At 36.0% G+C, this 17,674-nt stretch overlaps 1 protein-coding gene across 8 annotated transcripts in view; it reads right to left on the minus strand.

The window, feature by feature from the left end:
* Positions 1-265: 265 nt before the first annotated feature.
* LOC132198094 (stress-activated protein kinase JNK) overlaps positions 266-17,674 on the minus strand; it is a 73,398-nt gene continuing 55,989 nt past the window's right edge. For 3 of the 8 annotated variants that reach the window (XM_059621866.1, XM_059621862.1, XM_059621864.1), the window contains 8 exons: positions 15,276-15,359; positions 5,522-5,764; positions 4,984-5,113; positions 4,605-4,802; positions 4,166-4,430; positions 3,952-4,110; positions 3,758-3,894; positions 266-3,056 (listed from right to left, as the gene is read on the minus strand). In XM_059621866.1, the coding sequence (XP_059477849.1) occupies positions 2,820-3,056; positions 3,758-3,894; positions 3,952-4,110; positions 4,166-4,430; positions 4,605-4,802; positions 4,984-5,113; positions 5,522-5,673 (1,278 nt within the window). In that variant the 5' untranslated portion in view covers positions 5,674-5,764; positions 15,276-15,359 and the 3' untranslated portion in view covers positions 266-2,819. The remainder of the gene's footprint in view (positions 3,057-3,757; positions 3,895-3,951; positions 4,111-4,165; positions 4,431-4,604; positions 4,803-4,983; positions 5,114-5,521; positions 5,765-15,275; positions 15,360-17,674) is intronic. The other 5 variants (XM_059621867.1, XM_059621863.1, XM_059621865.1 and 2 more) reach the window with 3 other exon arrangements.

The following is a 17,674-nucleotide window of genomic DNA, read 5'->3' on the forward strand; positions in this document are numbered from 1 at the left end:
TGGCACTTGTGGCGGGAAAAGTAAGCAGAATTGCCAAAATGCTTAAACTTAAAGACTAAAATTATTAAATTTCATTAAATTAATTTAATGGCGGAGTATCTAATGAAAATTTATCAGTAAAATGAATTGATATTTGACTGCATTTGTTATTAAATGACTAATACCGCTAAGAATTCCTAATTAATTATTATTATTTTTTTTTAATTACTTTGTGATATATTTTTTATTGGCTTATTAATGGGTTAGTAAAAGAAAAACGAACATCTCAAGGTTGCTCAGCTACTGAGCATTTTTGTTTATTCTTTGAAGGCAACAAATATTCATAAGGACGCTCAGAGGAAAAAAGACGGAGACACACATTTGTTTCCTGCGGTTTCTTTGTAGTCCAGTAATTAAGGGACCGTTTCACAAATCATCATTTGCTCTCACACCACCAATAGTTATTAATAATAATGTCCAATAATGAAACTGTATCTCTGTACCAGGTCGTGAATAAAAAGAAAATGTATCGCTTTAATACGGATCAGGGACAATTATCATGATAACAATTTCTTCTTTTTTACAAAAACCTGATGGGGGGGACGAAACAACTTTTTAAATGCAACAGTTTCAACGGCATCTCAATTTGTTCACGAATCACGAGTGTGTGCCAAAAATACGAGTTTATTTTCTGATGATCTCTATTGGAACAAGATAAAAGCTTTATTTGAAAAAAACTTCTTCGTTGCTATAATCCAGGTGTTTTTTCTTTCAAAACCAAACTCGAGCCGTGCACCCCACGGTTATTCTTTTCTCGACATTTTCCACTCATGACAAAATTTTTTTAAATTTAAAGTTTTCACAAGCACACCTCCCGCAAATTTTCCGGCACAAGATTGTCTCTCTCAGGTCTACAAAACGGAAAAATAAAACAAAGTGTGTGGCAGCCACTGGGACGAACGATTTCCGAAAAAACAGACACGATTTTTTTCCCATTCTAAATTCAAAGTTTTTTTTGCGTGGCGTTCAGTCTTTAATACAAAACTCCCGTTGGTGGTGCTGGTGGCAGACTCTCACTAGAAAAATTTGATAGCGCTGGACACGTGCTGGACTCGCACTTTCAACTCGATATATATTTTTTTTATGTTACTCTTTTTTTTCTTTTTTCGAGAAGAACAAAGTGGAAGTTCTTATTTTTGTATGCATCTCTATAATATAGATTTACTTGTAACTTTTCTCCCCTTCGGAAGAGTCTGAGCTGGAAAAACTGCAACTTCCAAGTTTTGTGTATTTTATATATAATTATTTTTTATATATATATTGCCTCTCTTTTTGCAGTTTCGGTTTTTTGCGGTCTATTTCAAAGCAAAAGCCTGAATCATTATCGATTGATTTCAAAGCAGCACGGGTTTGTTTTCATCTTTTCACAGTGGTTTGAAAAGATGCCAGAAAAAGCTCTATCGAGAAAATGATCGGTTTTTACACACATTGAATTCTTTAAGACAAATCACTTCATCCTCTTCTCCCTTGTCTAACAACCACTCTTGCTATTGTTGACAATATTAAGTGAGTACTTGGATATTTTCTCTGTTTTTGGTGGAAATGATTTTTAGAGAAAAATATTGCACCATTACACATTTATTTATCTGAGCATTTTGTATTTTTTATTAAATTCAGCGTGTCCACAAAAAGATAAAAGTAGTGTGAGTCGAGAATTGTAAGACGCAGCAACGAAATGTATGTTTGTATTAAATTGAGAGTTTTAAAAGTATGATAATATTAATCATCATAATGATTCGGTGGCACCAACCATCACTCACATTGACATTTGCATCCTCTAAAAACATACTCATCACCGAGTAAAATTATTCCAAAAGCTCTCATTCGCTCCATACGCTGTATACATGATATTTTGTAACTTGCTTGTAACTGCTAACGTACACTTCTCACCACTTGAGGAAGTCTGTCTGGCTTTAATTGATAATCCTTTACTATAGAGTGTGTTTCCTGTTTAGCAGACGAAACTTGCATTTTAAATTTCACATGACACTAATGATAATTATTTTTACATTTTTAAACTTTTTGTTCACAGAAATGTATTTTTTGTCATTTTATTTTTTCGCAATAAAAGGAACAGAACAACGATAAAATTAGTGTTTCCTTTTTTTATCTCTTTTCGCTCAGTGTTTATGTGACGCTATTTACAGAGGAACGGAATTATTATTTATTATTATTTTATTATTCATTATTTTCTTGCTAGTGCAGTTCACTTTGAGTAAAAACACAAGAAGTGTGTCTTTCTTGGTTCATATAATAAAAGACGAACAGAGAATGTATATAATATAATGACAACGTCCAAGGAAAATATCAAAAAGCTGTCTCTTGCGTGAATAAACTCGAGAAAATTTTGCATTTCATCAAAATCACACCAACTAGAACTTTGTCTCTAACAAATTTCCTCTCTAGGCTACCATCTGAGACTGTCCAAAGAGACTAAAAATAGCAGCTTTTCACATCTCTCCTTCTTCACTTGGGAAAGAAGTCCGCTTTCTTATGTATATGCGTGCTTGTGTGTGTATTTTTTTTATGTGTACAAGTGTGATTCTTCTTATGCTTGGTTGCATCCACCCTTTGGATCACAGACAGAAACAAAAATTAAAACGATACAATAATAATATTAAATCTTCTCCACAACAAGTGTCCGCGCTTCGCTCGTTTCCACTAAAGGACGGAGGTAAAAAGGAGAGGGAATTTTCTTTCTTTTTTTTCTTTCCTGCTTGCTTTTCTTCTTGTTGCAACAGCTTTTCTTGCTTGCACAAAACGAAAGGGACCCTTCACATCTACCGCCTGGTTGAGCCTTGCTGTGTCTGTGAGGACGAACCCTGCGAGGCCGCAGCGGCCGCCTCGGAGTGATCCTCGCCGTTGTCAGCGGCCGCCTGCTGAGCTGCCCGCTGCGTGCTGTTCATCGAGTTGTGAGTCATCTCGTACTCCATCACCTCCTGGTAGATCAGCTCCTTCCACTGATCCACTGTGTGCTCCCGCTCGTCCACCGAGTGGTCGTACGGCCCAGGAGCAGGCTGAAATTAAATTCTGGTGAAAAATCTGGTCTAAGGCAGTTTTCTAATTTTTCTAAATATACAGGAAAGAGTGGAAAATTATTCTTTTTATAACAGAAATGCAATTTCAAAGAATTTAAAACATTCAGAGGATAAAATATTCTTTTAATTCTAATATGGTATTAAGAAAAGCGCTCAATTCAAAATAGACTGGGATAAGAAAATGGTGATAAAACAGGTTGCATTAAAGAGTTAACCAGAACAATAGAAATTTGCAGTATTACAAGCACATTGACGCAATGGATTGATTGAAAAAGAAGAAAGCATCGAGAGCCGCAAAATAATGAAGTTTTTAAAATTCATAAGTTTAAGTTTAGATAATTGTCAAAAATTTATCATTATAAATTTTATTAAACACATTGTGTGTGAAACTTTTGAGAAAAAATGTAGTATGATTTGAATTTTTCTTCTACAAATTTTGAACATTTTTTAGTAAATACTAAAATCTAATGTATGCATCTTTCCGAAATGTAATTATTATTATTATTATTTTAAGTAATGCAGTTACTAATTTGATTTTTACATTTACAATGTCTAATTTTTAATAATCTATTTGCAGTAATTATTGGAATTTAAAAAAAAGACTACGACTACAATAAAAAATTGAACCATAGATCTATTTCTAGCCAGTAAGATAAGTTAATGTTGAATTTATTTCTTACGATGATTCTTACCGCATTGACCTCTCCTTCGTCATACCATACACAGATATATGGGTGCAGGAGAGCTTCGTCAACGGATATCCTCTTTTCTGGATCGATCACCAACATCCGTGATAACAGATCTCGAGCTTGACTCGCTGAAATGACAAAAAATCATTAATTGAAAATTTTGAGGAAAATTCACAATTTGTAACCTTTCAATTTGTTATGTTCTGAGGAGTCTGTCGGGAACAAAACATCTGGAAACAGGCGGTCAAAGGAGTAGCCCGGATAGCGAGGCCTATTCTCGACATAATTCCTAACAGTTGGCTGTAGTCTTTGCATAAAACCCTGCGAGGGAGTGCCTAGTTGCTCTGCACAAAAATATAAATCAGAATTGAATAATAAATTATATTTAGAAAAACACACCGATAATTTTATTCCACTGATCTATGTGGTCTGTGCCAGGGAAAAGAACTCCGCCACGGATCATTTCGCCCATGATGCAGCCCACTGACCAGATGTCCACGTTCTCCTTGTAGCCCATGCCGAGGATGACCTCGGGCGCCCTGTAGTACCGTGTCACCACGTAAGGGGTCATCATGAAGGTCGTGCCTGCGGTGCGCGCAAGACCAAAGTCCAGGATTTTCAGGGTGCAGTCGGACTTGACCACAATGTTGCTTGGCTTCAGGTCCTAAAATTTAAATTATAATTAAACACCGGTGTGATTTTCTTAAATAAATAATCATGTTAATATTATTTTTTATTCGTAAAAAAATTTAAAATTTGCAAATATAAATTATAAAACTTTTTTATGAGAAATTTTTATTTGATTATTACTCATTTAACATTTTTTTTTTAAACTGACCCTGTGAATTATTCCTGCCGAGTGGAGATGCTTTATTCCGCACAGCATCTGGTACAGCAGATACGACATTCGCTCATGGTCCAGGTCCATCTGTATAACTTGACACAGATTTGCGTCCATGAGTTCCATCACAAGGTAGACGTCCTGGAATTCCTCCAAGGAGCGTTGCGGCGTGAACGCATTCAGGAGTCCGATAATCTGTCGACCGGAAACATTGTTAGCAAACAAAGGAAGAGGATTGGAAAAAATCTCTTTGAGGCGTTATCAATATGCGGGGGAAAAGGGACGGTGATTTATCCACTTTTTTTGTCAAAGGCATTCTTCAGTCGATTTTATGAAGGGAGCATTATCATTTTTCACGGAGCTACGATTTCCTTACATTTTTATGATTCACCAGCTTCATAAGCTTGAATTCTCGATATGCTCTCTTGGCATGTGTCACATTTTGGAATGGTCTGCTGAGTTTCTTGATGGCCACGTTCTGTTGCTTGATTGTGTCGTACGCAGCACTGAAACAGGGCAACAAAATTATTTCAATTATTTTATTAATAAAAACTGGCAGCATGAAATATATCAAGAATGCACCATTTTGTGCTGTAAATTCAATTAAAAACAATAATGATCAATTAACCTCAGGTATGTAGTTCAATTTTTTAAGGTCAATTTTAAGTTATTGGCTTACAAAACTCACAAATTAAAATTTTTGAAACAGAATGAAATGAATATAAAAATAATTTAACATTACCAATGTATACAAAAATTAACAAAATAATTTGTCTAATATTTGTATTAAATTTGAAAATTAAATTAAATAAAAGTATTAAAAAAGGTTAAAATTGTATTAAATTTACTTTATTTAATAATTTTTAAAGACATTAGAATTTAAAATAAATTAGTTTATATTTTTTTTAACTCACCATACTATGCCCTGCGCGCCAGAGCCTATGGGTTTGAGGCTTTGGTACCTCTTGAGGATCGTGAACTTGGTGTCTCCGACCTCCACGGTGTAAAACATGGAGGAGTGTCTGGACGACATCTTGGCGCCTGGCCTGGGACCGAGGAACGGCATGCAGTCGGGGAGGCCCGCTCTAGCACAAAGGGTGGCTCGGGGATGGGCGATGGCAGGTTGCACAAGAAGTTAGTTAAGATGCGGCTCTTGTCTGCGAAAAAAATAAATAAATAATGCAAATTAGCGCCTAATGCAATGTTGATGGCTTGGAGAAAAATTTGTGGAGGCGGCAAGAAAGAATAAAAAAGGGCTCGTCATGTCATTAAGGAGGAGTTTTCAATGAAAACGAAAATCCTGCAAGCCAGCTCTGCTTCTTGCCTCCCTCACACCAAAATCGAAGTTGCAGTGTCATTCTCACTTTACACTAACTATACTGAAAGGGTGGCTTTGCACAATGAAAGGGAGCAAACGAAAAACCAACTTTTCATTGTCTTTTTTCTTGCTTTTTCTTTTACCCTTGAGATTCAATTTTCTTCAAAAATCAAATTTAAACTTAATTAAATTAGAAATTATATTGTAGTATTGCTGATGTGCACCACAAGTGTCTTTTTGACAGAACTGCTGAAGTAACATATTTTCCAAGTAATTCAAACATTGAAAAAGAGAAAAATTTGGAAAAACTTTGCAAATCAATTTTCATAAAATCGTGCCACATCGAATAAATTACATATATATGCCAGTTTATTTATTTCATAATTTTGAATGCAGAAAGTTTTTTCGCTTTCCCGAGGAAACAAGAGACTTTTTTCAGCTCGCAATGTGGCAATGTTTTGAAACCAACTCGAAAACAAAGTTAATAAAACGGATCGTGTGGCAGCGCTACTTTTTTCTCGTCGCGGCAAACTTTGTCGCCGGCGTCGTTCGTGTGGAGGCAAATTTAATTTCGCCGTTCCTCCTTCCGGGCGGCCAAACTCGCACTCTGCAATAATGAGTCGCGACCGCTATGGTGAAAAAGTAGCGGAGAGAATGAAAGAAAAGAGAGATGTGAAAACGTCGGCCATTGTTAAGGAAAGGGAGAAGCGCGCGTCCGCATCAAAATTTCCATTTTTCACCCGAAGCCGGACATTTTTCACGTTTCCCCCTTCGCCTGGCAGCCAAGGTGCGTTTAATCTTCTTCTTTTTATTCCAGGCGGAAAATTCGTCAAGCTGAAAATCGGGTGCCACGAGGTGGAGGAATAATGCACCCGCTTAAGGAAGAAGCTCTCGAAACAATAATTCCGCCTCGGTGCCCTTCTTCTTTCCCGCAAAAGTCGCGAAATGGAATTACAAAAGCAGCCGCTTTTCAATTTCTGCGAGTGCGAATTTTCATTTCCTTAATGCCCGCTTTGGTCGCGCCGTGATTACTCGCGCCAAAAAGAGGGAAAAGCCCTCCAGACTGATGTTCGCCTCTTCTTTTGGTTGGAAAGAAGTGACGCCGAGGAAAAGGTTAAAGGACGCGCTGGGTGTGTGTTTAACATTAATGGCCCGTCTGCGGGGAAGGACTCGTATTTATGCAGTATTATCGCGACAAAAAAGCTGTCACACTGACGCGCCAAAGCTACAAAGCTCGAAAGGTTCAAATGTCACTTTACTTACATAATTCCATACAAAAGCTACCAAGAATATAATTTTTGCAAAAAGTTATTAAAAATTTAATAAAACGTCCACGAATTTAAATTTTACGAAAGTTCTGAACTCTTTTTGGAAACATTTAAACTAGAATCAAATTTTTTTATGAAAATTTTCAAATAAAATAAAAGATAAAATTTTGAGGCTAGATTGTTTCCATTTTTCCATTTTTTCCCCTGAATTTCATGTTGAAAACAATTTAGAACTAATTTTCATTGTTAGAACAACAATTAATTATGGATGGCTCAATCATATGAATAGATCCAAAGAAAACTATTGAGCTAAAAGATAATTAAAAGAATTTATTAGACACTTTTAAAACAAAAATAACTTTAAAAAATTTAATTCTGTTTAATACAAAGAAACAAGAAAGTTTACTTTTTGTATCTTTTTCTCTCTCTCATCACAAAAGCAGAGGTTTTGATTGCCCAGTGTACGCTTTTTCTTTCAGATAAAAGACTTCATTGCTGCAAAACACGTTAAGTGGGAGCGACTGATGCCGCGTTTTTGCGAAATAAAACAAACGCAGCTCACTTAATGACTCGCTTAATCATAGCAAAGTGCTCGGCACAAAGAAGTGCGCGAGCAAAACACAAAATACTCAGTCAGCGCGGTGTGTGGGCAAAGGGCTCTTTTCTCTCTCTTTCTTTGTGATTGGGCCTCTTTTAAAGCTCGCCCGACCGCAAATCCATTAGGCAATTAAGCAGTCGGGTCATAAATTTTGCCTTCGGAAGAAAATAAATAAATAAAAACCAAATTCTGTCCAGCAGTTCTGGCGTTTCGCTCAAAACGAAGCAGCGGATTTGCAGAGATGAAAATTGACGGCGGCTTTTATTTTCGCCTCGGTCTGCTGAGCAGCGAATAAATTTGGAATAAATTTTTACGGCCTCGCCGCCGATTCATCGGAAGTACATTTCTGTGTAGCTTTTTTATGAGAGTCGTCGCTGCAGCTGCGAGGGGAGCAAAAAACAATTTGTATAAATGCGTGCTATTTATTCATACAGGAAAGTGCATCTTTAAAGCAGCCATTTCTTTTCATACGGGGGTTGCACATTCCGACGATTAAATTTCCTTTGAAACGCCAGATCAAAGCTGCAAATTTCATTTCAGCGAGGTGCACTCTATCTATACCTTGTTATGCATATTTGTTGTCTGTTAAAAACGTCATTTTCACGACATGAAAGATATGCCTCTTTTTTATTGATTCGCAACTCTCAGCTCAAGACAGTGCATTTTGATGCATATTTCATGCTTTAATCAATCACTCTCGCGTTTCGGATATTTTATTTAGCGACGGCAGATCAATCAAAGGCCGTTCCAAAAAAAGCAATAAAAATATATGAAGCTTTTATGAGCCGAGTGTATAGAAGATGATTTTTTATTTTTATTTTGAAGGACGTTCGTTGTAAAGAACGCAATGAAACGAGCTAAAGACCTTTTTCTTGGGAGAATCGGTGTTTTTCCCTGATTTTAGGCAACCAGATCTTTGCTCGGAGGAATAAGATCATAATATTTTTGAAAACACTGTGGTCCCTGGAGTCCAAAAAGGGCTACTGGCATTAAAAAAATATGTTGAATTTTATAAAAATCACCAGCTTGATATTCAATTAATAAAAATCTATTTAATTCTTCAAAATATTCCATAAAGATTGAAGTAATTTAAAAACAATTTAATCCTCTATATTACACAATCATGTCAGTTGAATATTTTATATCAGAAATGGATTCATATCCAAACTAGAGAAACTTGTGTAATAAATTTGTTAACTGTACGAGAAAAACAAGCTTTGTATGTACTCGAAGAAAAATTGTTTTTAAAACTTATTATTTTAATTTAACTATTTCACATTTAGGAGAAAAATATGTTTTTTTTTTTAATTTCTGCAAAAAGTTTTATTTACGTAAATAAAAAAATTAAATCTGGAAATGAATTATTATTATTTTAATTTTTTACGCTTTTTCCTAGCCACTGCAACTTTTCCAACCCACTTCCGTCATTTCTCAGAACACCCTCATTTGTGTAGTTCACTAATGAGTGTGTACGGATTTAAGTTCACACCGAGTTTCCTACTCGCACTCACGTGCAAAACTAATCCAGGACTGCAGAGAGCAGCGAGCAAGCCTCTGCCGTGACTATGAATATTCAATGGCCCATTTAAATTGTACAAAGCAAACAGACACGCGGCACGGAATTATGACTTAATCCTCGGGACGGTCGCTGCTGCAAGATGTTTAAAATTTATACCGGCCGTGCAGCACACACGTTTTAATGGTGTATAATCCAAGCAAAGACAGCAAAAGTGAGGAACAACCAGCATAATATACGAGTGAGGAAAGTGGAAACACAAAAAATTCAAATTAATAATTTAGACGTGAATTAAAAAGACTCAAGGAAAATATAATAAATGAGTATTTTGTGTTTTGAAAAAAAATAATAATAATAATACTGATAAATAGTTCACCACATTTTTTTTTTAAATTTGCAGTCTTCGCTAGAAAAAAACGGTAACAATGGAAAAAACTTATGGATCATGATGTTTTTGATTTTATGTTGCTTTGAATTAATTTATTAAAATACTATTTTTAAAATGCTTTCCTAAAAATGGAGACTTATAATTTACATTCGGAGCGGACAAATTGCAAATATATTCCTGTCAGTACTAAAAACTCGTCAAAAGTCTCAATTCGCTAGCTTCATTTCAGCCTCTCTATCCGTAGGGTTGACGAAAAAGTTTGCACGTTCACGGAGCCGAGGGTCCAATAGGGCGAAAATAATGCACAGTCGAGGGCTGGCCGCCCGTGTTTTGCATACAGATTGGCTCATAAAGTCCCTCTCCGTGTTTAGTTATTACCGCGTGCACTTTTAAATATGAAAAGCCCTTCAGTCGGCCCCGCTGCTCAATGTTTCATACGCACACATGCTCTTGCGTGTACATAGGTGGTACATATGTATGTGCATTACGCAAATACGAGTGCTCGCAAAATGTCGTTTCAAGCAGGGATTGCACGGATATTTCGGCACAAATTGCGGCGTGCCAGCGCAGAGGCAGCACATTTTGAGTGACAGACTGACGAGTGCGATTTTAAATTGCGTTCCAAATGGAGAGGTGCGCCTCGTGCAATTGACATCAGAGCCACTTTACAAGGTTGAAAAGGGAGATTTTTTTATCAATTCAGGTAAAAAATGGTTGGTGTTCTAATTTGTTTAAATGCATAACATTTTGATAAAATTTAAAATTAATAAATTTGTTAAGGACACTTTTTTAACATAGTCAAATCAAGTCTTTACAACAATGGTTGTTAAAATTTCCAATTGTTTTCTAAATATTTTGTAAATTTGTTCCTATTGGTGCAAAAATATAATTAAAAATTAAACAATGTCAATAAGGAGTCCATATGTGGTCCAAAACTTAAGAAAATAAATCAGAATTAAATTAAATTTTAGGCTTAAAAATCAATCTTTTAATTTATTTATTTAAAAATTTCTCTAAGACTGATAGCATAATCCAAGCAATTTGATAAAGCCAGAAAATATTTCAAAACTTCATCAACGCTGACTTTTATATAATACATTATAAACAGTTGTGCGAGAAACTATTTTCAAGCTGAAAGTTAGGTAATCGATTTCTAAACTAGCCTTTATTTCTTTCATTCTCTCAGGGAAAATGTTCGTCTACGTTACAGTGGATGGCATTCTGCGGTGCAAACCGCAGATTGGAGAATGTTTCCAACTCAATTTCGCCGAGAACGACGCGCCACAAACAAATCAGAGCAGACATTACCGGTCTCGCAGAAAGCAAAGTTGCAGACCCACATTTCATACATGTATCGATTCAAACTTTTGAAAGCAAGAAAGCAGCTGCACCGCCGGTAAAAAAATTATATACTGAAAACCTTTGGCGTGAAATCCTTTCAAAGTTTTTTAATTAAAACGAGAGCGACCGAGTTGTGTGCTACCTTCGAATATAAAAATCAGGACGCAAACAATATGGTTATGTGAGGAGTGGTTTTTGAGTCTCCGGAGGGGTCCAATTTTAATTTTTAATTAAACGCACGCCGCGAGCAAGCGAAACAAGAGAGTTGCAGAGAAAGAGTGAAAGAAAGAAGCGCCCTCTCTTTCTCTCTTTCTTTCTTGTTGATGGGGGTGGGCCAAAGTTTCTATGCGAGTGTGTCTTTAAAGGGGCGTGCTGAAGTGCTAAAGGGCTGCTCTCTCACCAACCACCCACTCGCTCAAGAACTTCCCTCCTGCAGAGGCCATCGGCCTGAAATAAAATCGATGCTGTCCAAGTATCGACCCCGTCCATCAAAAATAATGGTGCCGCGGCACCATGTGCTTGCATCGGAAATTTCTGCAATAAAACTATGCAATAATATTATAGTGGCTTTCTGTAAGGGGGACAAAAATTTACAATTTTATACCAATTTATAAAATTGCCAACTTTATAAGAATTTATTAAATGGATCAGTCAGCTCAAATTGAACGCGAAAAAGTGCCACTCAAAAATTCTTTCATGATCTGCAAGTATCAGCGCCACCGTAGGATAAACGAAGAATCAATTTAAAGTTTATTTTAAGAGACACTTTTTTCATGAAATGCAGGCTGGAGATAACTCAAGGGGCACTTTTGACCCAGGGAATCGATTCACGAGTAAATTTTTTATTAATAACATCAAAATTTCCCTGAACTTTTGATATAAAATATAAAGTCAATAAGAGGGATTTCGGAGAACATTGTTATCTAAATTAATGGGAACAGCTTTTTAACTTTTATATTTTACTACAGTTTGCTTGTTTTCTATACGATATATGTAATTAAAAATCCATAATGGACCAGTTAGAAGTTCAGGTCAGTTTTTCCAATGAGGTTTTCATGTGGGGAAAAGTATAGAGGCGGTACTTGACTCTTCAGCTGGAATCGTGCTCGCGGCTCTTGAAAAGTTTGCGGCAAGCGAAATTCGATTTGAGCCGCGGCTCTTCCTTGCATGCAAAATTCATTCGCCTCTTGAGCCGCTCCGGCAGGATTTGGTTCACTGCACCGCCATTGTGAGCGTATAATAATGTGCACACATGCGAGTTATTTCGCTCGCTACATGTACATGCTCCAGTCGCTGGAGAGGGAAAGAGAGGAAGACTCGGCAAAAGTTGAAGAGCGAGCTAATTAATTAATTTAGTTGCAGGCTGCGAAACAACTCGCGAGACAAGGGAGGGCAATAAATAGTGATTAGCGCGGAATTTATTATTGCAGCACCGAGTTGAAAAAAGTTTCTGCTGGGCGGAAAAAAATTGGATTTTCGCTACTCTATGCAATATTATTTAGGTTTAAAATCGCTGCAAGTAATTTAATTTAAAAGCAAGGTTCTGATAATGGAGTTGAAATGAATCTTTGATAGTTTAATTTTTTAAGGAAAGTGTAAAAATTTGAATATATTTTTTATTCAAATTTGACCATAAAAAGAAAAATTATTTAATTTATTAAGTTTTTTATCCGGTTTCAATGCAAGGAAATTTTTGCATAAATTTTTTTATCCAAAAGGAAATACGCACATCGAGTTCTTCTTTCCTCGTAAATAAATTTAACTAAACTGACACGATCAGATGCACAAATCGAATATTGTGAACGTTTTCCGCTGGCAAATTTTCTCGTTTGATTGATGCCAATGTACATTGGAATCGAGACGGAAGACGAATTGCACGAAGCACAAAGGTTCGCACAGAGTGCGCAGGCAATGATGCCGGCGGCCATTGGGCCGAAGAGCCGCTTCGCCGAATCACAAAGCTCGCGAAATTGATTTATGTCAGTTGGGAATGGTGCAGCTTTGAGCGGAGGATGAACTAAAAGAGTGATTGATCATAATATCGACGTGGGCGAGTTTGCCGCGAGTTCATTTTCAGTTCAGGGAAAAATAATTTGCTTATTTTAATTAGGAGTGTAGAATTTCACAATTAAATTTTACATCTCTTCAAAATCAAGTAACATGAAAAAAAATGATTAGAAGAAATTGAAACTGTTAATTTAGTGGAAAATAGCTTCATTTCTAATTATCAGACAAACAATAACGAATATAATTATGTTTTCTAGTGAAGAAAATGACACTTGAGGAGACGTTGGCTTGTGCAGTAGGTTTGTACATAATTTTTTTTTTTATGTGTTTTTTATCTTTCAATTTAGCCGTTTTGTTTGTGAACAAACAGTTTTTTTTAGAAAAAAGGACAGAGCCCGTTGTCTTCACTTCCAATTATTATGTCATGAAGATTTGATATTTATTTAAGTTTTATTGAAAAAAGTTTCAATTAAATACTTAACTAAATTATTCATTTTTTTCTAGACTTATTTTAATCTTTAATTTAATTTTTCTAGCTTTTAATTTTTCCTTTTAAAAAAATTTTAAAGTGTTGGAAGAGAAAAATAATTAATATAATTCATTTCAAGCTAATTTAAGGGTTCTATTGAAATTTATAATAGTGATGAAACAATATTAACAAATTGCTTAAGTTTGGTTGCCATGGCAACAGGCTGAGTTGCGTCCCGGCAAAGTCCTTCGTTTCAATCAACCCACGCTAAACGCACCATCAAACGCAGACCCATTAAAATTTCAACGGCGGCGCTAATTAAAAACGCAGTCGATAATTTTGCCAGGCATGAAATATTAACCACCGCCCGGGTCAGAATAATAATTCAGCACGGCGGGCGATCAGATTAAGGCATAAATTTTAATTAAGCCACCGGGGCCGCTTTAATAGATTCACCTCGGCGCGGTAATTGGCGGTGCGAGCTGGAAAGTTCGAGTTTGCGTTGCCACCTTTTGAAGAAAGGCCTTTAAGGCTGCAGAAAGTGAGACTTTAATCAAAGACGTTGCGGTTCTCAGATTGCGGAAATTGAGCTCCTCCGCAGTCTAGAGCATAGTTGAGCTTAAATGCGAAGTATCTATGCTCTTTATTTTAACATTTAAGATTCCCAAGCAGAGATAATTCATTTTTTTAATTGAATAAAATTTACTTTCAGTTAAGTGAATTTAAAATAGCATCACAATTTTTTAATTAAAAACTTTTGGTATTTTTATGAAAAATATATGAAAGGAAAAGGGTAGAAACAAAGCAATTCGTGCTGTATTAATGACCACGTTGTGAAAAATGAGTTGGAGTCGCGGATCGACTTTAAAAAATGGGATTTTTATGAGCGAAACTGCATAGGAACGAGAGCGTTGACAAGGGACAAATTTGCGCTTGAGTGCTGCCGCCGACGGAGCAATATTTTTCAACACCGTCTCGCTAGCTCAAAGAGTCGTGTAGTGAAAATTTAATACATTTGCGAATACAACACTTCAACAGGTTCTTATTTCACGCACAACTTTTAAGAAGAAAGCATTGCAAATACTTAAAAAACGCCATTTTAAATCTAGCTAGAATTTCTCGAATTTGGAATTTTCATCAAAAAAGGTTGAAAAAGAATTGAAAACAGTTCATCTCTATCAAATTCATTATTATTATTATTTTGTTGTGTTATAAAAGAAATAGAATACAAAAATTAATACTGTTCAACTCGAAACAGAGAGATATTAAATATTAATTTTATTTTTGAATAAAATAAATTATAACTGAAGCCTCTGAAGGAATTGATTTTAAACTTTTTCTTAACTTTTAAACTTTTGGTTTAGTTTGTAAGTGTTGAAAGTTGAAAGTCATGTTAAATTTCTGCACTTCCATCAAACTCATTTCTTTTTCTCATTTTTTTTTCAGCCTGACATAATTCTAAATCCAGCAGGATCCGTTTTGAAAGACTCTGTGTCCTGTCGACTTGTCGGGTCGCTTTTGATCTTGCCGAGTCGCAGCAGCAATCAAAATTATTAAAAGTACGAGCGCCACAGCTCAAAGGCACAATAATTAAACTTGCAAAAGAAAAAGCAGAAGCGTCTCGCCGGCGACGGACAAAAGCGAGACAAAGGTCAAAGGGTGACGTTTCCCGAATCCTGTGCGCGCTCTCGCTCGTAATAATTATTTTGCACTCGAATTAATGAGCCGGGGGACTTTTAATTGGGCTCGGATTTCGAACTTACCTACCATAAGCGAGGGGCCATAGCAGAACAAATAACGCGGCAGAGTCGACGAACTCGAACGGACACTCCGTGCTACACGCTGACCTGCAACACCAATAAACCAATGCAGCCCTTATTGCGCTATTGTGTAAGATAAAAAAAAAAATACTGCATGCACCGGACTGGAGAAAGATATTTATAGCGAGGGCTATTCAAAATCCTCTGATCGCCATAAAATAATCAGTAGTTGTTGAAATAAGGCCATAGATAAGTTTTAATTCATTAAAATATCTTAAGCTTATGCAGTAATTTACACAAGTCTTTAGAATTCAATGACATATTTCCACATTACATTTTAAATCTGCAGTTAACACCGAAAAGTTATAAATTTTCATATCTGGGAGAGGTTTTTATTTATTTATTTTTAGATATTTCTTTCCGTAAATTTTCCTTACAGATTTGGTGATGGGAATCAATGTTCGTTAATTATTTTAATTAAATTTATCAAATTTTTTTTAAATATGGTATGCAATTATATGAATCTTGAAACTAAATAACTTTAATTAAACGACTATTTACAATATTTTGAAGTCATGTCTGATTTTTTTTTTCTATTTTTACTTTAATCTGACTTTATCTGACTGTAATGATTTACGAATTAAGTTTTGCCCTTCTTGTTGTTAGTGTAGATTTTTTACTAAAATATAATTTTCGTCAATAATAAAAAAATAAACTTTCGGACATAAATATTTTACTTTCACTTGGCTACAGTTCAGAGTTGTGCAATTTTGAGGTTTTGAATCTCCCCGGCGATAAATTCTGGTCGTTTGCCGCAGCAAGACTCGTTTTTTATTTCGTCGGTATTTGTTCAGAGAGTACGACCGACATTTCGCTTCGTATTTACTCTGTCGTTCCGCCCGCCCGAGCTTCAGTGATATCTCTCGGCGCCGCTCGTCGTCGGGCGTGCCACTTTTGCGGTTTTTCCGGCAAAAGGTCAAAGGCTCAAATGTACGCAGAAGCTGATTAACGTGGAAATGAATTTCTGTTCCTCTTTTATTTTTCCACTCGAGAGTTTCAAGTGGCCACTATTGCGGCTAAATATGCAGCACCAAGTTTGCTCATTTGCAGAAGTTTTAACAAGTTGGGAAAACGGTGATAATTCTGCAGGCGAACGCCGACGTCGCGCTCCTTAAACACGCAATTTGCATAAACGCAATGAAAAAAAGGAAAGCGAAAAAGAAAAGAAAGAGAACAAGCCATTAACTGCTTTGGGCTTAAACGGCAAACTCTTCTTGAAAATTCGTTTGTGCTACAAAAATTCTAGAGTTCTTCAACAATTTTTATATGGAAAGCAAGTTTGAATTTTCTACAACATTTCTATTTATTTTCACAATTGCAAAACCACTACTTAATGGATCAATTAAACAATTTTCAAATTGCTATAATTTTCAACGTTTAACAATTAAAAGCTTCAATTAAAATAATTTAATTCCCCTTTTCATTAAAAATAATAAAATTTAGCCATTTTTGAAATGATCATTTTTGCTAAATCAAAACTGTGTTATTCTATTTAAGTTTAAGCTAATTTTAAAGCTTAATCTCTAATGGCATTTGGCGAAGATCAATTTCAAATAACTCAGTAAATTTAAGCCATTAAACGATAATTTATCTCTTATAATTTTAAAAAAGTTAAAAGAACCTTGGATTAAGTTCAAAAATTGAAAAATTCCTCAAATTATTAGTTGAAATACTTAAGAATTTTTAATGATTATACGAGAAGAAAAATTCACACTCTTTAATTACTAGTGACGTCATTGGTGCTGCTCGCTCGCGTTTTTTCCAGTGCCTGTTTGGGGTCGCCGGCGAGAACAACGGCCGGGCTAAGGGTGTCGTCCCGCCGTAATCACCAGCAGCAGCTCGATCACCTTCCAGCAATCGGAAAACCGGGACCAATGGCGTCACGACGAGGCTCATTAAGTTGCCAACAAAAGCCGACTTCCAAGTAGTATGGGAGGAAGGAGCCGAGCCTCGCCCTCTCCATTCAAGCGACGCGCTTAATTGACTCCAAATTATTTCCTCCGTCCTGAATTTTGTTATATAACGGTGAAATTTGAGCCCTTTGTTGGTTTTTCAGACAAATTGGCAAGTCTGATATTTTTTTAATGAATTGAAAAAAAAATCGTCTGCGAAATGGATTGAATTTGCCAATATTCAATGATTTGGATTGATGATGGGTTCATTGTTTGTTTGATTCTGAACAATGTCACTTGTGATTGGGTTTTAATTGAATTGCGGAAAAGCGGACGCAGGCGGAATAAATTTGGTCCTTTCCCGGCGCTGACGTAATTTATGGACCAGAATGCTGCTCGCCGAGAGCAGGAAACACATAAATCACGGCCAGTTTTTTTGTCTGCCCGTCC

This window comes from Neocloeon triangulifer, unplaced genomic scaffold (genome assembly GCF_031216515.1).
Source record: "Neocloeon triangulifer isolate White Clay Creek 2 clone unplaced genomic scaffold, ASM3121651v1 ptg000012l, whole genome shotgun sequence".
Lineage (NCBI taxonomy): Eukaryota > Metazoa > Arthropoda > Insecta > Ephemeroptera > Baetidae > Neocloeon > Neocloeon triangulifer.